At 44.0% G+C, this 26,605-nt stretch overlaps 2 protein-coding genes and 1 long non-coding RNA gene across 3 annotated transcripts in view; 1 reads left to right on the forward strand and 2 right to left on the reverse strand.

The window, feature by feature from the left end:
- Positions 1 to 11,462: 11,462 nt before the first annotated feature.
- FAM167B (family with sequence similarity 167 member B) lies at positions 11,463 to 16,488 on the reverse strand. Its single transcript, XM_077296018.1, has 2 exons — positions 15,989 to 16,488; positions 11,463 to 13,711 (listed from the first exon to the last, which is right to left on the reverse strand). Exons 1-2 carry the CDS (start codon positions 16,271 to 16,273, stop codon positions 13,448 to 13,450), a joined length of 549 nt encoding a protein of 182 aa, XP_077152133.1. The 5' UTR covers positions 16,274 to 16,488; the 3' UTR covers positions 11,463 to 13,447.
- A 6,891-nt stretch (positions 16,489 to 23,379) lies between these two features.
- LOC143818250 (uncharacterized) lies at positions 23,380 to 23,946 on the reverse strand. The gene is made up of 3 exons (XR_013224415.1): positions 23,890 to 23,946; positions 23,590 to 23,686; positions 23,380 to 23,512 (listed from the first exon to the last, which is right to left on the reverse strand). It is a non-coding gene; the product is annotated as an uncharacterized LOC143818250 (long non-coding RNA).
- Positions 23,947 to 25,716: 1,770 nt separating this feature from the next.
- Positions 25,717 to 26,605, forward strand: part of LOC143816063 (myotubularin-related protein 9-like) — a 53,328-nt gene continuing 52,439 nt past the window's right edge. Inside the window, exon 1 of the mRNA XM_077296016.1 lies at positions 25,717 to 25,829. The gene's annotated coding sequence lies outside the window, so the exon portion shown is untranslated. The remainder of the gene's footprint in view (positions 25,830 to 26,605) is intronic.

Here is a 26,605-nt window from a genome sequence, read left to right on the forward strand (position 1 = left end):
CTCCGGGTACCCCTCGGCCCTGCGGCGGTGTGGGGGCGCTGCAACTTGGCGTCACGAACAGGATCTACTTAAGCCTGAAGAATCAGGTCATGTGTGCCTAGAGACTGTGATTTACTGTACTTGAACCGTACTTTATTGAAAAGACTGTGTTGTGCCATTTGCCGCCAAAATCCGCCGCCATTGCAGCGCTGAGGAGAGTGCAGGAAGAGAAGAGGGGCGTGAAGTGGGCGTAGGCAAGCTGGAGAGCGCGAACAGTAATGGCCGCCCAGTCTAAATATTTCTGCACGGTGAGGACGTGTCCGTCAGCAGCAGAGATCCGCCTCCTAATCCTTAATGGGGGGCGGAGGCAGAGAAAACGAAACCGCTCCCGAAGGAGAGAGCGGGAAAAGGACCAGGAAGTGACCCACGTGGAGGACGCTATGGCCAGCAGCTCCGAACCCGACAGTGGGGTTGAAGTGGAAGTCTCCCCCGACTACCCGGATGAGCCCAGCAGCCCGTCCTCCGTGGATAACACCAGATTCCTGAGAGCCGAGATGGAGGACTTATATAACCAGCTCCTCCAACTGAATGTGAGAGTCCAGGCTCCGCACCCGGTGGAGCCGGTAGAGGGTTCCCGGACGTCGGAGTCCTCACCGGAAGAACCAGCGGGACCTGCTGCGGAAAGTGAACTTGCACCAGTTGGTGAGTCCGCCGATCCTGCCCCGCCAGCCGAGGGTGTGTTAGTGGGTCCCGTAGCGGCACCACCTCTCCCGGGAACCCATAGACTCCAGCGCCTGCTACCATGGGAGGACGCCACGGGCATGGAACACCGCATGCGAGCCCCGATCACCCCTACTCCCTTGTTGGGTGAGGTCCACGCGGAGCGCACGGTGTGCCACTGGGTGAACCCCGGATCCAATCTTATGGGGTTCCCCGGGGTGGAGACCCAGAAGGGGGAGATGGTACAGGCCCTAAGCTGGGAAGAATACCGAATCCAGCTAGAGCATCGGTGGCGAGAGGAGGAGAAAATACATCAGGCTGGGCGGGAGGCCCATCATCAGAAAGATCTGGCGGTCAAGGACCGGGCCCGCAAGGACCCCACCACTCACCAGGCCCCGCGCAGGCAGGGCATCGTCACCATTTTTAAGCTCCGAGGAGGCTGGGGCTTTATTAAGGAACCGGGGCTATACGCGGAGGTCTTTGTTAACCGGCGGGATGTCGAGTCGCACCTCAGAGAGGGCCACCCCGACCGAGACCTCTACCCGGGAGACAGCGTCATCTATACCAGGCATCTTGGGGAGAAGGGGTGGTTCGCTCTGAACGTCTACAAGCAAGAGAAACCAGCCCCTGTAGCCAAAGTGCCACCGTGTGACCGATCTGTGACCACTTCGGTCGCCCCACCCTGTCTGATCACAGAACCTGCGATCTGCCGCCTGACCACCGTAGCGGCCAAGGAGGTGCCTCTTTGAGTGATTGATGTTCCTGATGTACCCGCGCAGAGAGAAGTGGGAACGCAGACCCTCATCACCGCGCACGATCTGGTTGTGCAACAGACCCGCACCCATGGGGTGTACCTGGCCGCGGGAGTGAACCTGGAACCTGAACTGCCTGTATTGCAGGGGTTCCCCCGCCAGGTGGCGCCTCGTGGGGGGTTCTAAGATTTTATTGCTTTATGAAAATGTAAATAGTTACTGTTTGTTCTTTTGTTCCTGTTGCTGCTAAACCCGTCCAGGGTAAACTTTAAAAGGTGACCCCTTTGTTGACCCGGGGTCACTATTGTTGTTTTCCAGAAGTTTTGCACAAAGTTACACAAACTGCAGTAATCATAGACTGTGCATGATTCAAACTTTCCTGTAAATAGTTTGCACCTTCTTAAAGGTGCTTCCTACTGGTTTTAGTTAAAGACACTTTGCGAAGATGCCATTCCGGAGCTCTGGTATGGACTGGTAGGCTGAGAAGAAGAGCTACCTCAGAAAGACTTGATCTCCTCTTAAAGGGGAGGTTAGAATTGAACTTGGAAAGTGATACTGTTTCCGAACAGTAATGTCATGATGATGCTTTGCAAGAAATGTAACCGTTTTACATGAAAAGTTATATGTGTTTAATATGTTTGAAATGTGAAGTTTGAATAATGTTCTTCAAAAGGAAAGATGCAGAAAGCCTGTTGAGGTGGACTAGAGTTCTGCATGGATAGAAACGTAAGAAAGTAATAATGAAGGTGAGGATAGAAGGTAAACCCTGCGTCCCCATAGAAAGTTAGTTCGTTACTAAGGACAGAAAGTAGACCCGTAGGGGTTAGTGAGTGAGTCCTTATAGGAGCCAGGCAGAGTGGGCTCCATGTTCTCAAACTGAAAGGAATGTTATGTCTATACTATGTATAGTAGAGAAAGGCAGTAGGCCCTGGCTGAACGGGGCGGTCCTGTAAAAGAAAGGAGAGGCAGTAGGTCTGGTGCCTGTTGTGAATTTGGATTCTGGGCTCCCCCGGTGGCTACTGGTGGAATTGAACTGGTGTCTTCATCTTCTCTGTTCACCTGTTCCCATCAAGATGTGGGAGTCGCTATATAACCTTGCTGCTCTGTTAGTTGCTTGCCGGTCAACAATGTTATCAGAAGCCTCTCTGTGCTTGTTCCTGCTCCTAGACAACTACTAGATAAGTTGGACTCTTGTCCATGTTTGTTTTTGCATTTTTGTTCCAGTTCACAGCTGTAGTTTCGTTACTGTGTCTGGAAAGCTCTTGTGAACAGGAATTGCCACTCTGGTGTTATGAGTTAATGCCAGAGTTTTAAAGTAATTTCTGGATGGTGTTTTGATAGGGTTTTTAGCTGACCATGAAAGTGTCCTTTCTGTCTTCTGCTATGTAGTAAGTGGACCTCAAATTTGCTAAACCTATTTTCATACTACGTTTGTTATTTCATCTTGATTCACCGCCAATACATGTGGGGGGCCTCTGTCTCCTTTCGGGGTGTTTCTCTAGAGGTGAGCTAGGACTAATATTTTCCTCTGCTAGCTTTATTTAGTCCTCCGGCTGGTGCTGGGCATCTAGAATCAACGTAGGCATGCTACCCGGCCACTGCTAGTTGTGCGTTAGGTTTAGTTCATGGTCAGCTCAGTTTCCATCTTCCAAGAGCTAGTTCCTATATATGCTGATGCTATGATCTCTTGCCATTGAGATCATGACAGTTTGACCGGCCCACTAAAGGGTTAAAATCCTTGGCTGAGAAAGGAGAGAAATAAGTAGTCTGCTGAAATTTTTTTTTTTTTTTTTTTTCTCTCCTTTGAATGGCTCTGTGTTCACCTGTTTGCAATGGATCTTCAGAGTGTAACTGCAGGTTTGAATAATCTCGCCACGAAGGTACAAAATTTGCAAGATTTTGTTTGTCATGCACCTGTATCTGAGCCGAGAATTCCTTTGCCGGAATTTTTCTCGGGGAATAGATCTGGGTTTCAGAATTTTCGAAATAATTGCAAATTATTTTTGTCCCTGAAATCTCGCTCTGCCGGAGATCCTGCACAGCAGGTCAGGATTGTGATTTCCTTGCTCCGGGGCGACCCTCAAGACTGGGCTTTTTCATTGACACCAGGGGATCCTGCGTTGCTCAATGTGGATGCGTTTTTTCTGGCCTTGGGGTTGCTTTATGACGAACCTCATTTGGAGCTTCAGGCAGAAAAAACTTTGATGTCCCTATCTCAGGGGCAAGATGAAGCGGAAATTTACTGCCAAAGATTCCGTAAATGGTCTGTGCTTACTCAGTGGAATGAGTGCGCCCTGGCGGCGACTTTCAGAGAGGGTCTCTCTGATGCCATTAAGGATGTTATGGTGGGGTTCCCTGTGCCTGCGGGTCTGAATGAGTCCATGACAATGGCTATTCAGATCGATAGGCGTTTGCGGGAGCGCAAACCAGTGCACCATCTGGCGTTGTCCACTGAGAAATCGCCAGAGAGTATGCAGTGTGATAGAATTCTGTCCCGAAGCGAGCGGCAGAATTTTAGACGGAAAAATGGGTTGTGTTTCTATTGTGGTGATTCTACTCATGTTATATCAGCATGCTCTAAGCGCACTAAAAAGCTTGGTAAATCTGTTTCCATTTGCACCTTACCGTCTAAGTTTATTCTATCTGTGACCCTGATTTGCTCTTTGTCATCTATTACCACGGACGCCTATGTCGACTCTGGCGCCGCTTTGAGTCTTATGGATTGGTCCTTTGCCAGACGCTGTGGGTATGATTTAGAGCCTTTGGAGACTCCTATTCCTCTGAAGGGGATTGACTCCACCCCATTGGCTAATAATAAACCACAATACTGGACACAAGTAACTATGCGTATTAATCCGGATCACCAGGAGATTGTTCGCTTTCTGGTGCTGTATAATCTACATGATGATTTGGTGCTAGGATTGCCTTGGCTGCAATCTCACAACCCAGTCCTCGACTGGAAAGCTATGTCTGTGTTGAGCTGGGGATGTAAGGGGGCTCATGGGGATGTACCTGTGGTTTCCATTTCATCATCTATTCCCTCTGAAATTCCTGAGTTCCTGTCTGACTATCGTGACGTCTTTGAAGAATCCAAGCTTGATTCGTTACCTCCGCACCGAGAGTGCGATTGTGCCATAGATTTAATCCCGGGTAGTAAATACCCAAAGGGTCGTTTATTTAATCTGTCTGTGCCTGAACATGCTGCTATGCGTGAATATATAAAGGAGTCCTTGGAAAAGGGACATATTCGTCCATCGTCATCTCCCTTAGGAGCCGGTTTTTTCTTCGTGTCAAAAAAAGACGGCTCTTTGAGACCATGTATTGATTATCGGCTTTTGAATAAAATCACTGTTAAATATCAATACCCATTGCCGTTGCTGACTGATTTGTTTGCTCGCATAAAGGGGGCCAAGTGGTTCTCTAAGATTGACCTTCGTGGGGCGTATAATTTGGTGCGAATCAGGCAGGGGGATGAGTGGAAAACCGCATTTAATACGCCCGAGGGCCACTTTGAGTATTTAGTGATGCCTTTTGGTCTTTCAAATGCTCCGTCAGTTTTCCAGTCCTTTATGCATGATATTTTTCGCGATTATTTGGATAAATTTATGATTGTGTATCTGGATGATATTCTGATTTTTTCGGATGACTGGGACTCTCATGTCCAGCAAGTCAGGAGGGTTTTTCAGGTTTTGCGGTCTAATTCTTTGTGTGTGAAGGGTTCTAAGTGTGTTTTTGGGGTACAGAGGATTTCCTTTTTGGGATATATTTTTTCCCCCTCTTCCATTGAAATGGATCCTGTCAAGGTTCAAGCTATTTGTGATTGGACGCAGCCCTCTTCTCTTAAGAGTCTTCAGAAATTTTTGGGCTTTGCTAACTTTTATCGTCGATTTATTGCTGGTTTTTCGGATATTGCTAAGCCATTGACCGATTTGACTAAGAAGGGTGCTGATGTTGCTGATTGGTCCCCTGATGCTGTGGAGGCCTTTCGGGAGCTTAAGCGCCGTTTTTCCTCTGCCCCTGTGTTGCGTCAGCCTGATGTTGCTCTACCTTTTCAGGTTGAGGTCGACGCTTCTGAGATCGGAGCTGGGGCAGTGTTGTCGCAGAAAAGTTCTGACTGCTCCGTGATGAGGCCTTGTGCCTTCTTTTCCCGTAAATTTTCGCCCGCTGAGCGGAATTATGATGTTGGGAATCGGGAGCTTTTGGCCATGAAGTGGGCTTTTGAGGAGTGGCGCCATTGGCTTGAGGGGGCCAGACATCAGGTGGTGGTATTGACTGACCACAAAAATTTGGTTTATCTTGAGACTGCCAGGCGCCTGAATCCTAGACAGGCGCGCTGGTCATTATTTTTCTCTCGGTTTAATTTTGTGGTGTCATACCTACCGGGTTCTAAGAATGTTAAGGCGGATGCCCTTTCTAGGAGTTTTGAGCCTGACTCGCCTGGTAACTCTGAGCCCACAGGTATCCTTAAGGATGGAGTGGTATTGTCAGCCGTTTCTCCAGACCTGCGGCGGGCCTTGCAGGAGTTTCAGGCGGATAGACCTGATCGTTGCCCACCTGATAAACTGTTTGTTCCTGATGATTGGACCAGTAGAGTCATCTCTGAGGTTCATTCTTCTGCGTTGGCAGGTCATCCTGGCATTTTTGGTACCAGGGATTTGGTGGCAAGGTCCTTCTGGTGGCCTTCCCTGTCACGAGATGTGCGAGGCTTTGTGCAGTCTTGTGACGTTTGTGCTCGGGCCAAGCCTTGTTGTTCTCGGGCTAGTGGATTGTTGTTGCCCTTGCCTATTCCTAAGAGGCCTTGGACGCACATCTCGATGGATTTTATTTCAGATCTGCCTGTTTCTCAGAAGATGTCTGTCATCTGGGTGGTGTGTGACCGTTTCTCTAAGATGGTCCATTTGGTTCCTCTGCCCAAGTTGCCTTCTTCTTCCGAGTTGGTTCCTCTGTTTTTTCAAAATGTTGTTCGTTTGCATGGTATTCCTGAGAATATCGTTTCTGACAGAGGGACCCAATTCGTGTCTAGATTTTGGCGGGCATTCTGTGCTAGGATGGGCATAGATTTATCTTTTTCGTCCGCTTTCCATCCTCAGACGAATGGCCAGACTGAGCGGATTAATCAGACCCTGGAGACATATCTGAGGTGTTTTGTGTCTGCTGACCAGGATGATTGGGTTGCTTTTTTGCCATTGGCGGAGTTCGCTCTCAATAATCGGGCCAGCTCTGCCACTTTGGTGTCCCCGTTTTTCTGTAATTCGGGGTTTCATCCTCGATTTTCCTCTGGTCATGTGGAATCTTCGGATTGTCCTGGAGTGGATGCTGTGGTGGAGAGATTGCATCAGATCTGGGGGCAGGTGGTGGACAATTTGAGGTTGTCCCAGGAGAAGACTCAGCTTTTTGCTAACCGCCGTCGTCGTGTTGGTCCTCGTCTTCATGTTGGGGACTTGGTGTGGTTGTCTTCTCGTTTTGTCCCTATGAGGGTCTCTTCTCCTAAGTTTAAGCCTCGGTTCATCGGCCCGTATAAGATATTGGAGATTCTTAACCCTGTTTCCTTCCGTTTGGACCTCCCTGCATCCTTTTCTATTCATAACGTTTTTCATCGGTCATTATTGCGCAGGTATGAGGTACCGGTTGTGCCTTCCGTTGAGCCTCCTGCTCCGGTGTTGGTTGAGGGTGAGTTGGAGTACGTTGTGGAGAAAATCTTAGACTCTCGTGTTTCCAGACGGAGACTCCAGTATCTGGTCAAGTGGAAGGGATACGGCCAGGAGGATAATTCTTGGGTGAATGCATCTGATGTTCATGCCTCTGATCTGGTTCGTGCCTTTCATAGGGCCCATCCTGATCGCCCTGGTGGTTCGGGTGAGGGTTCGGTGCCCCCTCCTTGAGGGGGGGGTACTGTTGTGAATTTGGATTCTGGGCTCCCCCGGTGGCTACTGGTGGAATTGAACTGGTGTCTTCATCTTCTCTGTTCACCTGTTCCCATCAAGATGTGGGAGTCGCTATATAACCTTGCTGCTCTGTTAGTTGCTTGCCGGTCAACAATGTTATCAGAAGCCTCTCTGTGCTTGTTCCTGCTCCTAGACAACTACTAGATAAGTTGGACTCTTGTCCATGTTTGTTTTTGCATTTTTGTTCCAGTTCACAGCTGTAGTTTCGTTACTGTGTCTGGAAAGCTCTTGTGAACAGGAATTGCCACTCTGGTGTTATGAGTTAATGCCAGAGTTTTAAAGTAATTTCTGGATGGTGTTTTGATAGGGTTTTTAGCTGACCATGAAAGTGTCCTTTCTGTCTTCTGCTATGTAGTAAGTGGACCTCAAATTTGCTAAACCTATTTTCATACTACGTTTGTTATTTCATCTTGATTCACCGCCAATACATGTGGGGGGCCTCTGTCTCCTTTCGGGGTGTTTCTCTAGAGGTGAGCTAGGACTAATATTTTCCTCTGCTAGCTTTATTTAGTCCTCCGGCTGGTGCTGGGCATCTAGAATCAACGTAGGCATGCTACCCGGCCACTGCTAGTTGTGCGTTAGGTTTAGTTCATGGTCAGCTCAGTTTCCATCTTCCAAGAGCTAGTTCCTATATATGCTGATGCTATGATCTCTTGCCATTGAGATCATGACAGGTGCCATAGGGACAGGCGGTCCTGCAGGTTCAAAAGTAGGAGAATGAAGAGTTACCTTGCCCTGTAATGTGATTATAGGAAGGCCTTTGGTAAACTAAGAGTGTATGTTTCTTAAAGGCAAAGTTAATTTATTGTTCCAGCATTTGCACTGAGTAGAATACCCGGTTGGGTAGCAGGAGTTATGTATAGCCTGAAATTTACAATGTTGACCATGTTTGTAACGTTAAAGTGTCCTCACCTCCCATAAAGGGAAGCCTGTTCAAGTATACTTATTGTTTTGCACTCAACAAATTTGTATGTCTTTTTGCTAATCTGTATTGTTGTTTTTCTTCCCAGTCCCGGAGTACTGTGTTTAACCAGGGGGGAGTGCAGCGCCCCAGAGTCCTGGTCGTTGCAGTACTGTGGCTCCGCCACTAAGGGGAGCCATGGTGCGTTCGATGGCGCTGAAGGAGTTCCTCTGATCAGGTATCACAGACACCAATATGTTTCACAGCAGGGCCTCCGGGGGGAGCTAAGGGTGCTATTCATTAGGCCACTCCCCACCATAGTGGGTAAACTGGGGGTCAGGCAGGAAGTTAGAGAGAACGCTGACTGGATTGAACGAAGCAACACCTAGTGAGAGTGGGTGTTGTGGAGGAAGAGACAGTAGGGTCTCTGCCAGGGGTGGGATCCTGGCAGAGGCTTGGCATTGAAAGAATGCAACGGGACCGTGCCTGCTCAGAATAGCGGCGGTGCCCTAAGAAAGGACTAGAAGCGAGATAGATTGTGCTGAGTGAGAAACGAGATCAAGCAGACGGAGAATACCAGCAGGGGTTTTGTTGAAAGAGGCAGCACCTTGCTGAGGCGCATTACCGGTGGCCGGAACGCCGAGGGAGTGGAATAATATACAGCTTTAAGCCATACTCCAAACAGCGGCAGGACAGTCAGTCTCAGGCGGGCTGTCTACCACATATCACCTATGAAGTCTTGGGGGGCAATTGCGGGAGAGGGGCGTCTCTAGGGTCCCGGAAGAACTCCAGGCCTACCTGACAAACGGGTGCCGTTCTGACTGTAACATCAGGAAGGGACGGAAGATTAGCAGAAGATCAGTTAATCGAGTTATGAGGGAACTTAAGAAACAGACACAACAGTTGTGGGGTACTTTCCGTAAGCACAGCAGGGAAGGACTACAACACAAAGCGCTAAGAAGGAAGGCACTGATTTCCACCTGTGAGGAGAACTCTGGAGGTGCCATTGGACCGGCCGGACTTGCGCAGCCTGGTGGGCCAGATTCCGGACTGAGGACCAAGAGATCTCCAGTAAAGAGGTAAAGAGACTGCAACCTGGTGTCCTCGTTATTTACCGCGACCTGCACCCCACAACTGCACCGCTACACCACCGTTAACAGCACCTACTTCACCAGATGTCCCCCCACTGACGGACAGGGCCACGGACCGGGTCTAGCCACCGTGACAATCCCAGGACTGAGACCTAGAGGCCCGGCTCCGGGTACCCCTCGGCCCTGCGGCGGTGTGGGGGCGCTGCATTATCATCCTGACATTATTTGTCCGGTGACAGGTGAGGGAGTTCATAAACATTAGACTAATGTTAGTCTAATGTGTATGGGGGCCTATTGTCATCCAATATCCCAGACTACATATTCTCACACATTTTTCATTTTCAACCAAAAAAACAGAAGAGAAAATTCAGAGATAAAAAAATAGGGGCAAGAAGGTGGGAGGAATTATAAGGAAGGCAAGAGACAGTAGAAATGCAATTGAGTGTCCATTTTGAAAATCATAAGAACAGATTGGTAATCTTCAAGAGACATAAAGGTTTTTAAGTTATCCCATAATAATAATAAGATAGGGCATAACTTATTGATTGCTTGGGGTTGGACCACTGGTCAAGCATCCAAGTATGTACGCCTCTGCTCAATTCATTCTGTAGAGTACTGCTGGAGCTTGTCAAGCAATGTACTTGGCTATCTTTACCAATCCTGGAAAATAGAGAATATATAGACCAAAAGTAGGTATTCTTGACCTCTACTCTATTTAGACAGGGATTGTAAAGTCGCTGTCAGAGAATGACAGCAGCATTTTAGGAGTTAATAGTAACTGTTAGAAAAATATTTAGAATTGAGAGTCCTCAGTGGTTGATACCTTTTAATGGCTAACTGAAAAGATGGTAACAAATTGCAAGCTTTCGAGACTACATGCGTCTCTTCATCAGGCAAAGACTAAAACAAATTCTGAAGAATCACATATTTATGCACAACATAGTATAGAAAAAAAAAGGGAGAGGGGAAAAAAACCATGGATAAGCCAGGTGACATGAAGCAGAATTACCATGGGTGATAAACAGTTACGTCCATAAATATTGGGCCAATTCTTAGATAAGGATTGTTTTATTGTCCTGTGATTAGGGTCTGGTTCTGTTGTGATGACCCCACATGGTCTGATGGGCAAGTTCATTAGTTGATGTAAAAAGACATAAATCCGTGTGACACATTCATTCCTGCATTTAGAGTGTCAAAGGTCGTCATCAGTTTATATTCCCAGACTCTCCTGTCTTTCTGCGATTTGAAGTTACCCTTTAATACAAGTAATTTCATGTCCATAATGTTATGATTTGGGAGACAGAAATGTATTGCCACAGGTATATCCATTCTTTTTTCTCTTATTGTATGGCGATGAGAGTTCATCCTTGTTCTCAGTTTCTGCCCTGTCTCCCCTACATACAGACCCCCAGGGGAGACAGGGCAGAAACTGAGAACAAGGATGAACTCTCATCGCCATACAATAAGAGAAAAAAGAATGGATATACCTGTGGCAATACATTTCTGTCTCCCAAATCATAACATTATGGACATGAAATTACTTGTATTAAAGGGTAACTTCAAATCGCAGAAAGACAGGAGAGTCTGGGAATATAAACTGATGACGACCTTTGACACTCTAAATGCAGGAATGAATGTGTCACACGGATTTATGTCTTTTTACATCAACTAATGAACTTGCCCATCAGACCATGTGGGGTCATCACAACAGAACCAGACCCTAATCACAGGACAATAAAACAATCCTTATCTAAGAATTGGCCCAATATTTATGGACGTAACTGTTTATCACCCATGGTAATTCTGCTTCATGTCACCTGGCTTATCCATGGTTTTTTTCCCCTCTCCCTTTTTTTTTCTATACTATGTTGTGCATAAATATGTGATTCTTCGGAATTTGTTTTAGTCTTTGCCTGATGAAGAGACGTATGTAGTCTCGAAAGCTTGCAATTTGTTACCATCTTTTCAGTTAGCCATTAAAAGGTATCAACCACTGAGGACTCTCAATTCTAAATATTTTTCTATCTACTGGCTAACATGGTACCAAGATATATTTCTTTCCTGTAATAGTAACTGTTGGAACCCAACTCTGATCTCTTCTGTTACATGCAGATGCTTGCTGTATAATACAGCTGACATCTCCAGGTTATCATGCAGACTCTGCTCCTCAGCCTGCTCCATACACTGACACCTGTTGTGTGACATACATGTACGTCATATGTCAGGAATGTCTTAATTTGCCTGAAAATATGTAAGCCCAGGTACTTTTATGTATTTACACTTGAATATATTTGAAGGTGTAATAACAATGATTTTTTACATATTTTTTTTAATCTGTAGATTCAATCATTTTTACATGGACAACAGAAATCATAAGACAATAAAATACTAAAAAAAATGTTTTAATGTTTGGGTTTATTCTATTCATTAGAATAGAAATTAACATGCCCTTTTTCTCTGGAAGGTCATACTATTTTCAAAGTGGAGGGATCCCTGCAGTTAGAACATCTGCTCTGGTGCGCCAGACTGGCCCATGCACTGAGGGAGCCCCTTAACATACTAGTTTATTACTTTAAATATTGTTATTGGGTTTTAACAACATTGATACGAAAACAGAACATTCCAATTATATTCAATGGTAACAATAAAAAAGTTATCGTTAAACATTAGAATATAAGTATAATCAGCTTGATTATGTATTAATATAAGCTCTCACATGAAACAAATAATTATGTGTGTGCTAGAAGAATGTAAAGAAGAAAGGAGATCGGAAAGAGAAAGCATGGAAAAGAAAAGGAGGAGGGGGTAACAAAAAAAAAAATCACGACTTATTGAAACCAACTTCAGAGGAGACCACATCTCCTGCAACATTTTGTTTTAAGTATTATTTTCTAACAACCAGATTGCCAGGTCATTCCCCTCACTGAATAATATACATGATGAGAATAAGACTTACTTCCATGTTTGCAAAAAGTGTTGAGCGAGTATTGGGAATTGTTAAGTTTATACCTGTATTTTGTTGATCCAAGGTAACGATGTGATTGTCCAGGGAGAGAGGTCTCCTTCCAGTTTCACCAATGAAATATATATATTCCACAGACCTGAACAAGTCCACTGCTTACAAAAGAATCACAGACTGATGATATTTTTTTAGATCGGGCAGAAAAGTCCCCACTTTATTCTTGGGACGACACAATATTTTAAAATGTATCCTAGTATCTTAGACCTCAACGTTCCCCATACAAACTTGCAAATAGCCTTGTGAAGATGGGAGAAAAAGGTTTGAGGAACATAGACAGAAAGGGTCTGGAATATATAAAGAACTTTGGACAAAATGTCCATTTTGATCACAACCCTTAACACACTTCATAAATTCTGTTTCAAAGAGGAACAACACAACACGAAAAAGAACATAGCATTGTAAACTGCACAGCAAAATTCTATTTTATGTAGGAGTGTAAGGCAGTCTGTGTATGTATTAGCATTGAACAGAGTGAGGGTTTTTTTGTGGACATTAACCAACCCAAAACTGATGTGTCGGTAATCAGAGAGGCCCGGCGCCTGCACACTGCAGTACTTTGCTCTGCCCTCAACAGGGCAAATCAGTACGCCTGCACCGGAGCCGCGACAGGAAGCAAGGAAGAGGACGTCATCGCATGAAGATGGGAGGTGCCAGACCCGGACCGCGACTCCCATCGGACCGGACCGCACCAGGACTGCCCCTGGGTGAGTATAATCTAACTTGTTTTTCTTATCTTTTAGGTTACATCGGGGGCTTATCTACAGCTTTACAGAATGCTGTAGACAAGCCCCTGATGGTGGTCGCAGCAGCTTATAGGACAAAAATGGGGTGACAGATTCCCTGTAAAATGTTAATAACATTATGACAACAGAACGGTGAAACAAGCAGCAGCATAATCTGGAAAACATATTCAGAGCTAGTGCCAGGTTTTCCTCACTGAGAGCAAGAGTTCATCTAACTGGTCCAAACCTATATCTAAGCGCCTTGGCCAAGAAGAATGAAGCGGTGCTTGGTTATTGGTATGTTGCCCTGTTGTCTCAGCACAGTGAAAATCTTCTGGAGTTTATATTCATGCGTGTGACCCCGATGTGTTTGAGGGGAGTTGAAAGAGAGAAGGTGGCTCGTGGTGGGATGTCGCAGAGTAGATCGGAGTCTTCATCGCAACCCTCTAGGTCGAAAGTAGCATCATCCAGCATTTCCTTATGCCTCTCACAGGTCTGCTCTATTTTAAACTGTGAAATCCGGGATCGTAATAACATAAGCTGTCTTGCCAGGAGGTGGTCTGAAGCCTGCATTTCCTGCTGTGTGAAACAAGAAAGTACACTTAGAAAATGATCAATACACCTAGTAAGTAAGTGCACAGACGGAATAGTACATGCAAAAATATAAAGGAATTCTATCAATCTTAACGGTACCAAACATAAAATGCTAGTAATAGAAAATGAAAAGGGAATTGACTAAAAGTTTTGATTCTCCCCAAAGAAGCTGACTGCAGGGTGCATGATTGCAGCCAGTGCTGTTTTTCTTTGAACCGCTCTGTCACTTTAAACCAAACATAGTTTAATTATCCAGCCAGAAACTAAAAGGAGAGTTGGGACTAGCCCAGTGCCGCCCCTGCCGGCCTCTCCCCACACTCCACTAGTTTATTGACAGGTCTCTCCCAATGTGCACACGGGGAAAGATCTGTCAATCACCTAGAATGGGGTGGTGAGATGTCGGCCGGGGCGGCTCTGGACCAGTATTTGTACTTGCAGTGTAAAGCCCCTCATACGCAATAGATTAAAGTAAGCCAGAACTGAATGATATTGGCAGAATTGGATGACAATCTAATATATATGGAAGACTTCTGGTTCTCCCTAGCAGATGATTTGGGTGGAAAATAAGAGTAAAGGTTCCCATACACAATAGACTAATATGAACCCACCAATATTGATGGGTTTGGCCCAAGATCTAATGTGTATGGGGGTATCGGCCAACTGATGGTCAGGAGAGATGTCGATCGGGCATGTCCAGTTTCGGACTGATGAGCTCATTGCTCTCCCTAAGATAAGTTGCTGTCCAACGTATCAGTTGGTGGCTATTTGATAGGGAACATAGAAGTGCTAGGGAATATAGTGAGCGCTCCTGTGCATAAGGGAGTCGGCTGAGATGGCCATCGGATAAACGATCAGCCTTAGGCTGTTCACATTTTTTTATTTAATTAAAGGGAATCTGTCACCATATAAGGTGCAGCCACCGCCATTAGGGGCTTATCTACAGCATTCTATAATGCTGTAGATAAGCCCCCGATGTAACCTGAAAGAAAAACAAATTAGATTATACTCACCCAGTGGAGGTCCGGTGCGGTCTGGGTCCGATGGTCGTCGCAGGTCCGGGTCTTCCCATCTACATATGATGTCATCATCCTCCTTGCTTCGTGTCGCGGCTCTGGTGCAGGCGTACTGATTTGCCCTGTTGAGGGCAGCTTAAAGTACTACAATGCGCAGGAGCCGGGAAAGGTCAGAGAGGCCCGGCGTCTGGCACTGCAGTACTTTACGTTGCCCTCAACAGGGCAGATAAAGTGCGCCTGCGCAGGAGCCGCGACACGAAGCAGGGAGGATGACGACATCGCATGAAGATGGGAGGCGCAGTAAGCACACTACTATTCTTTGAGGATTTCCAACACTACATATAAAGACACTTCCTATTTACATCAAAATACTTCATTATAGGCACTAGTACGCTTTTGCTCACCAGTTACCTCACATTCATATGTGCCTACAGTATAGTCTGTTTTTCTTTTACTGTTCTGCTAAATGGGACTTGAGTATCTAACTCAGAAAAGATCATGTCATTTTAAATATGTTTTCCATTACACCATTAGTACTCCACAGAAAGTTAAAAGTGCTACATAGAAAAATATTAATGTACACACTAGAAGCAGTTTTAAAATTAATAATGATAAAAAAAAGTTTGTATTTAGGGCAATATTTATCTGTAGAAAAAAAGGTCTACAGTTATTGTTGGTGGTAATGTACAAGTGATACATACAACCACAAAAAGATGTACCCTTCAAATAAAAAATATGAAGCTTTATGAATACTGCTCCTAAACCGATTGTATACAGTATATTGAAAAATCACATTATTATTCATATCTGCTTGTATCTTGTTATGATGAGGCCAAGTTTTATAACTCTGTGGAGTAAAAGGTGTTTTCCACATCTTATCAGTGTCCGTAGACATGCATATATTCTACTGTATATTAACAGTTTCGAGGTCATTTGCTTCTGCATTTTCTTGGATATGAGAAAACCTCTTTTTGACCACTTAACCTGCAATATGGTCAGAGGGCCACAACTAGGCTTTCGTTCAGTTTGCTGCCCTTGCCCTGTATTTCCAAGCCTCCCCCTCGCTCTAGACACCTGAGGCACGTGCTCCAGTAGCGCTCTTCCCCCATATGGATATTTTTACCTCACAGATTCTGGCTTTACCATGTACATGAGACCTGAATGCTATCAGGTTTAGGGACTTTAATAAGAGTCACTGTAAATGTTATTATATTTACGCATATCCAACTAAAATCCAAAACTAACTTACCAGTTCTTTTCTAAGCCACTGCAAAGCTTCATCTATGGAGCTGAAGCCACAAATGCTATTTTTCGGGGTGCTTTTCTCTTGACTGGATGAGGGTTTCTCTTGGACCACACTTCGATTTTTTGCCCATGGTCGTGCTTGTACTCTCTGTGTCCATTCTTGGTATGATGGTCGACGAGTCTGCAGCTTCAATCTGGCTGCCAAGGCTTTGACAGACTCTAAATCTGGAGAAATATCACTCTCCTCAACCTCACACAGCTCACTGAATATAACTGGGCTGAAAGACATGACTGTGCAAAACTACAACAGTCACAAGTAATATCAGGAAATTATGAGCCAAACTAAGATTAGATTATGGGCTTCAACAGGAAGGTGTGTTGTATCCAAAAGGTAGTGAAAACCTATGGGTTTGGGAAGATCCGTTAATCCAAGTAAACAAGGTCCATGTGGCTCAGTGAAGTTCTCCGAGCAGAGGCTTCCTAATGCCTATTACTACACACTGTGTATTTCATGAGCCTTTATGATTTATTATTATGCCTGCAGAATCCTCCCATTTCTACAGGAAACTGCACCCAGTATCTAAGTTTATCCAATGTTCAGGAGAACAATAAAAGTAACTCCTGAAGATTAGCATGCAGAGGAAAAGTCATTAACACATTCATCATGAGTGATCTATATACAGATGACCCTCTGCCCCAGAACATACTAGGACAACTCAATAAAACAGGAAAAGGAAGGGCGGGTGTACTACAGAGCAGAACATTACATCCATACCATCATAACTGGCCTCCTGTAGAACCGGCTGCAGAGAACATGGTGGTCTGTGCATATCTACGTATAAATATTACTCATCAACCATTACATAACCAACAGAACATTAATTTATGTGAAAAGCTCATGTGCCTGCTCATCAAATATTATTAACTGTGTAATGTAATGGCCACTATATCATCACACATTTATAAAACGTCTAATAAGCCTAAAAGACAAGAATGTTTTTTAAGAGGAAGCACCACCCCTAGGAGTAAGGAAGGTAGAGAGGTTAAGGCTATGTGTTCTGATCAAGGCTTCTAGTCTACAGTCTACATATATAATGTACATGAAACCGCTATTATAACATCCTGCCACAAGAAGATCAAACATCTTACAAGAGATGGTGCTCATAGTTACCATTAAGCAAAGACAAAATGTAAAAAAAAGATTCCCCTAGAAACAATCTAAAAATCTAAAGACTTGTCTGCTATAAAGGAGCAGACAGGACAGAACTAATAGACAATGTTATGCCTAAAGTGGTGTGGAATCTGTTGGCCCTATAAACTGTAAATAAAATTATTATTATTAGGGTTTTAACAGGTGGTAGTAAAAATAAGATTTCTCTGTTTGGCGTTCTTCATATTCCTGAAGGTCTCAGGGAGGACTGTTTCTCCTTGCAGAGACAACAAGCTGGTGTAGGATGTCTTGTAGTAAGCTTAGTTCTTATAATATCACTGTTTTATCAGCAGGAGATTATCACTAGATGACTAGTAAATATGCTGCCATGTAGTCCAACCATGCCCCCACCACTGTTTGTCAGCTTTCTGCCTATGCACAGTATACACAGAAATCTGCCAATCAGTACTGTAGGCAGGTTATAAGGAGCTCAGAATTGAGAGAACTTCTAGGTCTGCAGCAGATAAAACAGTTTTTAATCAAGACTGCATTTAGGAAAGTGGCACACTACTGGAATAAGGGTCTCTGGCTCTACATCATGCTGCTCTCCGATGGGGTAGCAAAATCCTGGTGACAGATTTGCTTTAAGTAGTACCCTGCTGTGTACTCACAAGTGAAAACAGTGGTTTATCCATTTGTAAAAGATTATAGATTGACTAATATCCTTAGTCACATTGCAATGCTTGTTAGAGAGTCAGATATTAACTTTCCCTTAGGCCGGGGTCACACTAGTGTATAATACGGACGAGTGCTATGCGAGAAAACATCACATAGCACTCGGACCAGTGTTAATCTATGGGGAAGCTCACATCACCTTTTTTTTTCTCAGGCGTATTGCAGCATGCTGTGATTTTACGCGTGTATCGGCCAAGTCTCACCAATGCAAGTCGGACACCACACGGACCATCAGTGTGACTTACATGAAATACGCACACATTTCCTCATTTCAGCCCATTGAGCCATAAAATTCAATGGTAAAAAGCAGTGAGAAATGTAAAGCCTTACGCATGTCATAGGGATACATGGGTGCGAGAAAATCGCATCATCGCATTGCAAACGGATTACACATGGATGACCATACGGAGAACACTTGTGCGACTCTCAACAGGCAGACTCGGACCGATTCTCCATATAGTAAGTGTGACCCTGGCCTTAAGGCCTCTCTGACCTTTCCCGGCACCTGCGCACTGCAGTACTTTGCTCTGACCTCAACAGGGCAAATCAGTACGCCTGCACCGGAGCCGCGACAAGAAGACAAGAAGAGGATGTCATCGTATGAAGATGGGAGGCTCCGGACCCCAGCGGGACCGCCCCTGGGTGAGTATAATATAACCTGTTTTTCTTATCTTTTAGGTTACATCAGGGGCTTATCTACAGCACTACAAAATGCATTACAGAATGCTGTAGGTAAGCCCCTGATGCCAGTGGCCGCAGCTCATATATGATTTTAGGGGTGACAGACTCCCTTTAAACAAATTTGACGAATTTTTTTAATAATTCATTTGTATAGCCTATCCTATGCAGCATAGGGGCTTTTAGACTGCTTCAGACTTGCCTGATTTGATGGAAACATTTGGTGAGGGTTCATCATCATTTATATGAAAAAAGCTTTTTAAAACCTCATGCACTCCTAGTAGAAGCATCAACCATTATTTGAAAGGAACCTGTCAGCAGGATTTCACTCCCAAACGATTAATCTATGTATGTAGCTCTTTCAGACAAGTCCAGCACTACCTTCACATGGCCAGTCCATGCCGCCATTACTGAGAATCAGCAGTTGATTTGATATGCAAATGAGGCTGAGGCTATTTGCAGATCTGAAGGCCCAGTCACGAATTGATATGTAATTGAGGCTGAAAAACAATTTGCAGATCTGAAGGCCCAGTCACTCCAGCTCTATTTCTGGCCCAGCGCTGCCTGCTCCTGCTTAACTGATAGTCTCTATGCTGGGTGACTTCAGGCAATGGAGTTAGTTAAGCAGGAGGAGTCGCTGGGTTGGTAATAGAGCTGGAGTGACAAAGGCTTCAGATCTACAAATAGTTCTTCGGCCTAATTTGCATTTCAGTTCATGCATAAACAAATAGCTTGGAGTGTGATTTCATGCTGACAGATTCCCTTTAAAGGGAACCTGTCAGCAGGATTTTGCTAAATAAACTACAGGCATTTTCAGGTTGGCGCTGTTATACTGAATAAAATGATACCTGGGGTGAAGAAATCTGCCTTGTGATTCTTGTGTTATCAGTGTTAGGCTACGGTCACACTATCAGTATGAGGTCAGTATTTTACATCAGTATTTGTAAGCCAAAACCAGGAGTGGAACAAACAGAGGGGAAAGCTATAATAGAAACAAGTCACCAAGTCTGTATTTTTCACCCACTCCTGGTTTTGGCTAACAAATACTGACCAAATACTGAGCGTGTGACCGTAGCCTTAGAAGTTTTCAGTTAATGATATGCCCGTGCTCTGGGGCGGAACTGTAGGCAGTCTTATCTTCCTGCTCTAAGCCAGAGAAACCAAGAAAGACCAGAAAGACCTGCCCACAGGCCGCCTCAAAGAACAAACGTGTTCCTCAGCATAGAGACAGAGAGAGACAGACAGACTGTGCTTCGGGGCGGCCTGTGGGCAGGTCTCTTCTAAGGTCTCTGACTGTAACACAGCAGTATCAGCAAGATCCACAAGTAACACATGTAGATTTTATTGCAGTGTCACCAAAATTATAATGGACTGTAAAAATCCCTGTGAAGATAGAGACTGACACATTTAAACCACCCTTAGATATTCATTGTTCAGCACCTTTTTTTTCTAGCCAACAACAATGCCTCTGATTTCTTTGGTATTCTTTACTTCTAACATTTTGCTCCTAGAAACACAGAAAAGTAACAATGGTGGTCATACTTCTGCCTGCATAAGGATAAATAATAATTGATGGTAATTTTGTATTAGCCAGCACAGCCAGAATATGATAGGAACTTTTTGCGTTGGTCTTTGATGTTTTTTATAGGTTATATTTTCATAAAGGAATGTTAATACACAGCAGAGTGTTAGAGATATTCAAACACTTGTGGGTACTAAAGGATCCACTCAAGTCTAGTATTTGCTATCAAGAGAATCAAGTATTTATTTTCAATTCACGTGCCATTATATGATAGAGCTTCTCAAGCAGCTTTACAGAGCCCAGGGTGGCTGTTAATGCATGAAAATTAATTTTGTTGTTATGCTTTACTTTTCATTTATACAAACAATGTTGAGTATTAGTCACAAAAAATCGGCATTAAAATCTACCACATATGAATCCAGTCTAACAGTAGATGAATAAAAGCAGTGTAAGGTGGCACATAGAGATTTGGAGATATGTTTCACAGAGATTGTTATCCTCTGTGATGTAAGCCTGGAGTAAACTTCTAGTACTAAGAGGGATTAATCGGCCATGACAGGGGCTGGGTTTATTGTAAGCAGTGACGGGTTGGGCGGGACAGTATCTCAGTATATCTCTACCCCTTAGTGTGGTTCACATTGTAAAATCGGGCCTGTTTGACACACACACTGTGTGTAGATGTGCAGGCCTCCAGGATTGTGTGCCTTTGCTGAACGGCTAAGAATCTGGAGTCTACCTAAGCAGGCAAACCTGCAGTATTGTATGGACTGTTTACTTTATGTTTCACTTTGTGCCAGACAAGGGCTGTATTTAAGTTTTCCTATGATGTGGTTTATGAGGAATATAATAAACCACCCAGACTTTTATTGTTCAATATATTTTTATTGAGCAAAGAAAAAGTAATATGCACAAATATTATAAATGTAAACATTCACATTAATAAAGACAAAAAGAGAAAGAGAAAGAAGAAAGAAAAGAAAAAAAAAACATTCAACCCTCCTCCTCCTCATCAGCAATACCACCACCAAGGTTGATCCTACAACAATATATATGTTTTAGATGAATATATCATGCGAAGAGGTATAATGGGCGAATGGGCAAGAAAAAGAGAATAAAGAGTAAAAGAGAATGCTAAGAAAAAGAAAGAAAAGAAAAGATCGGAGATCAGTACAGGTATAGTAATAGGAATTCAGTGACCTAAGGCCTGACAAATTTTCCACTATAGGAGATGGGGCAATGTACCTTGAGTTATCCAGGGTTGTAAATGTTGAGCCCTTATCCGGCTGAATAGGTACAATTGTAACTATTCCGTTTTAAAATTGCAATAACTTTTTTTTGAAAAGACGTAGAGGGCTGAAATTTCGTGACATCTCTACATTTTTGGTCCAGAATATATTGGCCAAATTTCAATAAAATATCTCCACCCGCTTCCGAGATAAGGGGTCGAGATCTTTTTGCATCCATAACAAGCTGCATAGGTACAAATGTACCTCATATATTTTGAATGAAGATAATGCAAGGGAAAAAGCATAAATTTTTTTTTAATGATAATGCTATTTAACTATTATAAACAAGTAAAAAACTGTTCATTTACATTATAAAAGAAAATGTAAGAAACTTTTTTTTATTGATTTTCTTTGCAAGTAATGCATGTTGGCTTTGCTACAGAGTGTTCATCGCAAATGGGTTTCACACAAACCACACAAGACTTTCTAGTCTTGCGTTGTTTTCGCCTCAGGTCTCTGCAGACATAGCAACTACCAACAACAGGGGAGGGTCCACGACTACCATGAGGTATGTTGGGGCCAGCTGCTGGCTGCGATGCTACCACAATGCATCGTCCAAGCACCATTTCTACTGCACCTCGAAGAAAATGGTTTCTCATTATCATTTTGTTTGTACTACGATCTTCAATTGCAATCATACACAGCTGATTTGCGAGATCTTTCAGGAACTTTCTTCGTTGATCCTTTGCCCTGAAGCTTGGATTGTGTTCTCTGTAGATGATGTAGGATGCTAACCCACTGACATCAATCATATTGTAGAAAAATGCCAAAGTCCAACGTGATGTTCGTCGTTTCACAGTGTACTCTCCCAACATTTTATCCATAACATCAACGCCACCTTTTGTTATGTTGTAGTATTTTATTATCTCTGGCTTGGCTGCTAGTGTCTCTTCAACTTCTCCCGTCATGTGCATAGATGATAGAAGCACGACTGATTTGTTCTTCTTTGGTACATATGAACAGACGGTTGCATCATGATTGTAGGCAAAATTTGTCGAGTTTACAGGCCTTTCTTTGGCAGGCTGCATGTTGTTAGGTAGGAACCTTTTGTTTTTTCTCACTGTACCAACTAGTGTCATGTTCCAGGAGTTCAATACCTTAGCTAGTTCCATGGTTGTAAAGAAGTTATCGGTGGTGACATTTCTTCCAGAGCCTTTATACGAGCTCACTAGGTCCAATACTGTTCGTTCTCCAATGTTTACTTGTCGAGGACCATCAGTTGGTTTCCCAGTGTAGAGCTGACCTTGTAAAGGGTAGGCATTTGATGAGTCACAAGCCCAGAAAATCTTTATGCCATATTTAGCTGGTTTTGAAGGTATATACTGGGTAAATTTAGTATGACCTCTAAATGGAAATAATTGCTCGTCGACGGTGATACAATGATATGGCTTGTAGGCTCTCTCCAGATTACTGTTCAGCATTGTCCAGATGTCCCGTATTGGTGCAGCTTTATCTGTTTGCACACGTTCTGCACGTGTATTTTCGTTGTCAAACCTGATAAATCTGAGTATCATCTTGAAGCGGTCACGAGACATGGCTGCACGTATAAGAGGCAGAGCAGCAACATTCCACATTTCCTCCAGATTCTCTTTGTTGGCTCTGTGCACACCAGCAGCAATCAGTATGCCCAAAAATGCATGAAGTTCAGTTTCAGTAAATTGCTTGAATGTTTTTTGTGGTGGCCGTTTGGAAGAATCAGGAAAACGTTGTACCAGTTCGTTGTTGTAAGCATCACAAACTCTCTTGGCCTTTCGATTCGTTTCCCGTAATATGATGTCACACATCTCGGGAGTCATGATGGACTTGAATAGCTCTTTTGCTGTATATAGGTTGCTGATTGCTGCAGGGCCACCTCTTTGTCGTAGGACATTACGAGATTTTGTTTGTGCATTTGGCAGTGGATTACTGCACCATTGAGTTTCATCCTTAGCAGTCCAAATGTCGCCTGCACTTTGAGGCACAGAATCATCCTCAACACTTTCGTCTGATTCGTATTCATTTTCATGCTCTATGACCATTTCTTGTTCAATGTCTGAATCTTCTTCAGTAACATCCACTTGTGGTACATAGTTTTCATCATCAGATGCAACATATGGTTCATCCTCATGCTCAGAATCAGATTCTTCTAGCATTCGCATTATTTCGTCAGACGTAAATCTGTAAATATGAAAAAATGTAAAATAAATAATTTTCCGAAATACTACATTATTGGCTTTTCACAAAATTATACTAACCTGCAAACACGTTTTCTTGGATTATGGCGGAAACTAGATCCAGCATTACTATCACTCATGATGACTTGCTAGATGAATTTTGGCTTCGTATTTTGTGCTGAATATAAATAAAACATCGTAAAACAATATGTAGATACTAATTATTATCCATTTTTCGTATAAAAATTATACCTATAGTGATAAGTTTCATACAAAATATATGTAAGCCAAGTCCAGGCTGAAAGACAATTTGACTGTTCTGTCCCCACATAATGAGAATAAAGGTATAACTGGCTGTTAGATGCTGTGAGACTTTCCTACCTTCGTTTCCAAGAAATTGAAGACTTCACAAGCCTAGAAATGTGTGCTCACAGCAATGAGATGAACATCAAAATGGCTAATGAGAGGAGGGAGGCAGGAAGACAAGTAGAAGCCACTCCCAGTTTGAATTAACTTAATTGACAGCAACATAAGTGACCAGTAACAACACTGAACAATAGATATCAGCATAACATTTGTAGCTGAATGAACTTTAGTTTCTGAAACCAAGTAAAGTCTTCCCACAGTGGAGGTATATGTGAAGGTACAATTGTACCTATGCAGCCTGTTAAGGTTGTAAAATTATGCAGCCTGACAAGGGTTAAATTGAATCCACGGATGCCACACCGCATATCAGCTGACATCTGACTTGTCATCAAAAGCCCTCATCTCCTTCATCCTGCACAGGACATCCAATGCCTCCACCCAGTCAATCCGCCTCGGAGCAACCGGGGATCTCCAAAGTCTGGGTATGATTTGACGCATTGCATCCATGAAATATGGTAGTATATTCTTCTTGTTTTTGGACACAGAACCCGGGAATATCGATAATAAGGCTATCTCTGCAGTCGCCTCCACTTACTTATTAGTAATATGATTATATAACGCAAATATTTCATTCCAGAGGGGTCTGATACCACAACAGCTCCACCATATATGCAGCATGGATCCCACTGCCCCATTACATCTCCAACAGACGTCTGGGACCATCAGACTAATTCTATGTAACCTGACGGGTGTTCTATACCATTGTGTCAATATTTTATAATTCAGCTCCTGGATTCTGCAAGACACTGACAACCTATGTACAGATGTAAAAGCCTTGATCCACAGTTCAGGTGGGATCTCCCTGTTCAATTCTTTTTGCTATGGTATCGTACATCTGAGAGGCCCATCTCCCATCCCCCCGGACACTATTAAACCGTATATCAAAGAAACAGCATGTGTCGGACCCTGTGACAGAAAACAAAGTTGCTCAAAAGAGGTGGACATGCGGTACGAGCTCCCCAAGGCCAGAGACCTGATGTAACCTTGAAGTTGTAAATATTGTAACCAATGCCCCGGCATCTGCCTCCTTTCTCCCAGAATTTCATTTCTCCCAGTGATAGGATACCCGTCTGGCTGGTCACATCTCTAATGCGTGGAACAGATCCCTGGTCATAGGGGATACTATAGAGGCTGGATGTTGTAGTGCAGGGGGGAGTCCAGGATTACCAACCAAGGGGGTTAACGGTCCCGGTATGTTTGCCAATCGGAAACGCTTCGCAAAGCGCCTCCAAGTCCGCACAATAGTGTACAATGTAGGGGAAATATCCACCCTCCCCAAATTAACACCATATGGAAGCCAAAATACTCCCAAACATAAGCCAGGGGATAGTTTGTGTTCAATGTCCACCCAAGATTTAGATGTCCTATTATGAAACAAATCTAGAACACAATTTCCAATGGTCGCTGCATGATATGCGCGTAGGTCAGGTAAACCTGCACCTCCATTTTCTTTACGTCGAATTAACTGAGCGTGACTAATGCGTGAGCTTCACCCGGACTTTTAAATAGAAATGGTTCCTGTGATACCTCATCCCGCTCCCAAGTGAGAAGCATTGTTACATTTGGTGTTAGAACTGCAGGCAGTGTTCCTAGGGAACACGTGTGACTGCTACAGAAGTACTGCATATCTTGGGTGAAGGCAGCTAGAAGTCAGGGAGCAAGATTGTAGAGGATGTGATTAAATACCTGGTGCAAACCCAACAGCACCAGCAACAGCACCAGCAACAACAACTGTTACTACAGGAGACAAGTATGCTGCTTATGCAACAGCTGCAGCAACAGCAGAAACAACAGATCTAGCACCAGCAGCAGATTGAATTACGTGCAGAGGCGGTTCCTGGCACACTGGCAGCTCCAACTCCAAGGTCAACTGATTATTTCTCTGTCCGAAGGCGGTGAGAGGAGCCTTGCAGAAAATGACCCCGGGTGATGACACAGAGACGTTTTTAACAATTTTTGAAAGGGTCGCCGATAGGGAGAAACTCAGGCCATAGCAGTGGGTGAAAGTACTGGCTCCATACTTAACGGGGAAGCCACAAAAAGCCTACTATGATTTAGCCTTACAGGATGCCAAAGAACATGACAAGTTGAGAAGCAAAATTTTGGTGCGCTTGGGGGTAACAATGACTGCCAGGGCACAAGGGGTCCACCGCTGGGCATATCACCGGGACAAACCCCCTCGCTCCCAAATGTTTGATCTCCTGCACCTTGTCCAAAAAGGTTGCAACCAGAGCTCTCTACCCCAGTGTCGATGCCAGAGTGAGTTGTAAGGCCGGTTTCACATTTGCGGTGTTGTCCGCAGCGTTTCTGACGCTTACATCCGCATGCATCTTGATTTCATATCTTTTACATTGTGGATGCAGGTTCATGCATTTGCATGCGTTCACCTGCATTTGCTTACGCATGCATCTTTTCGCGGTGTGCGACGGGGCGGGGCTAATGCACAATGTTGCAATTTTTGAGGTGGAAAATTTCCATCAAATATGTGCAGGCATGCGCATGCGGATGAGTGGGTTAAAGAAAACGCATTACTGCCTATGGAAACGCATGCGTATGCATGTATTTGCGTATGCATGCATTCACTGCGCTTGCGTACTTCGGACTGCGCATGTCCAGGAACTGATTTAGACATGCCTATTGAAACACGCCCTCCTGGAAATATCGAACGCAT

This window comes from Ranitomeya variabilis, chromosome 3 (assembly GCF_051348905.1).
Source record: "Ranitomeya variabilis isolate aRanVar5 chromosome 3, aRanVar5.hap1, whole genome shotgun sequence".
NCBI lineage: Eukaryota > Metazoa > Chordata > Amphibia > Anura > Dendrobatidae > Ranitomeya > Ranitomeya variabilis.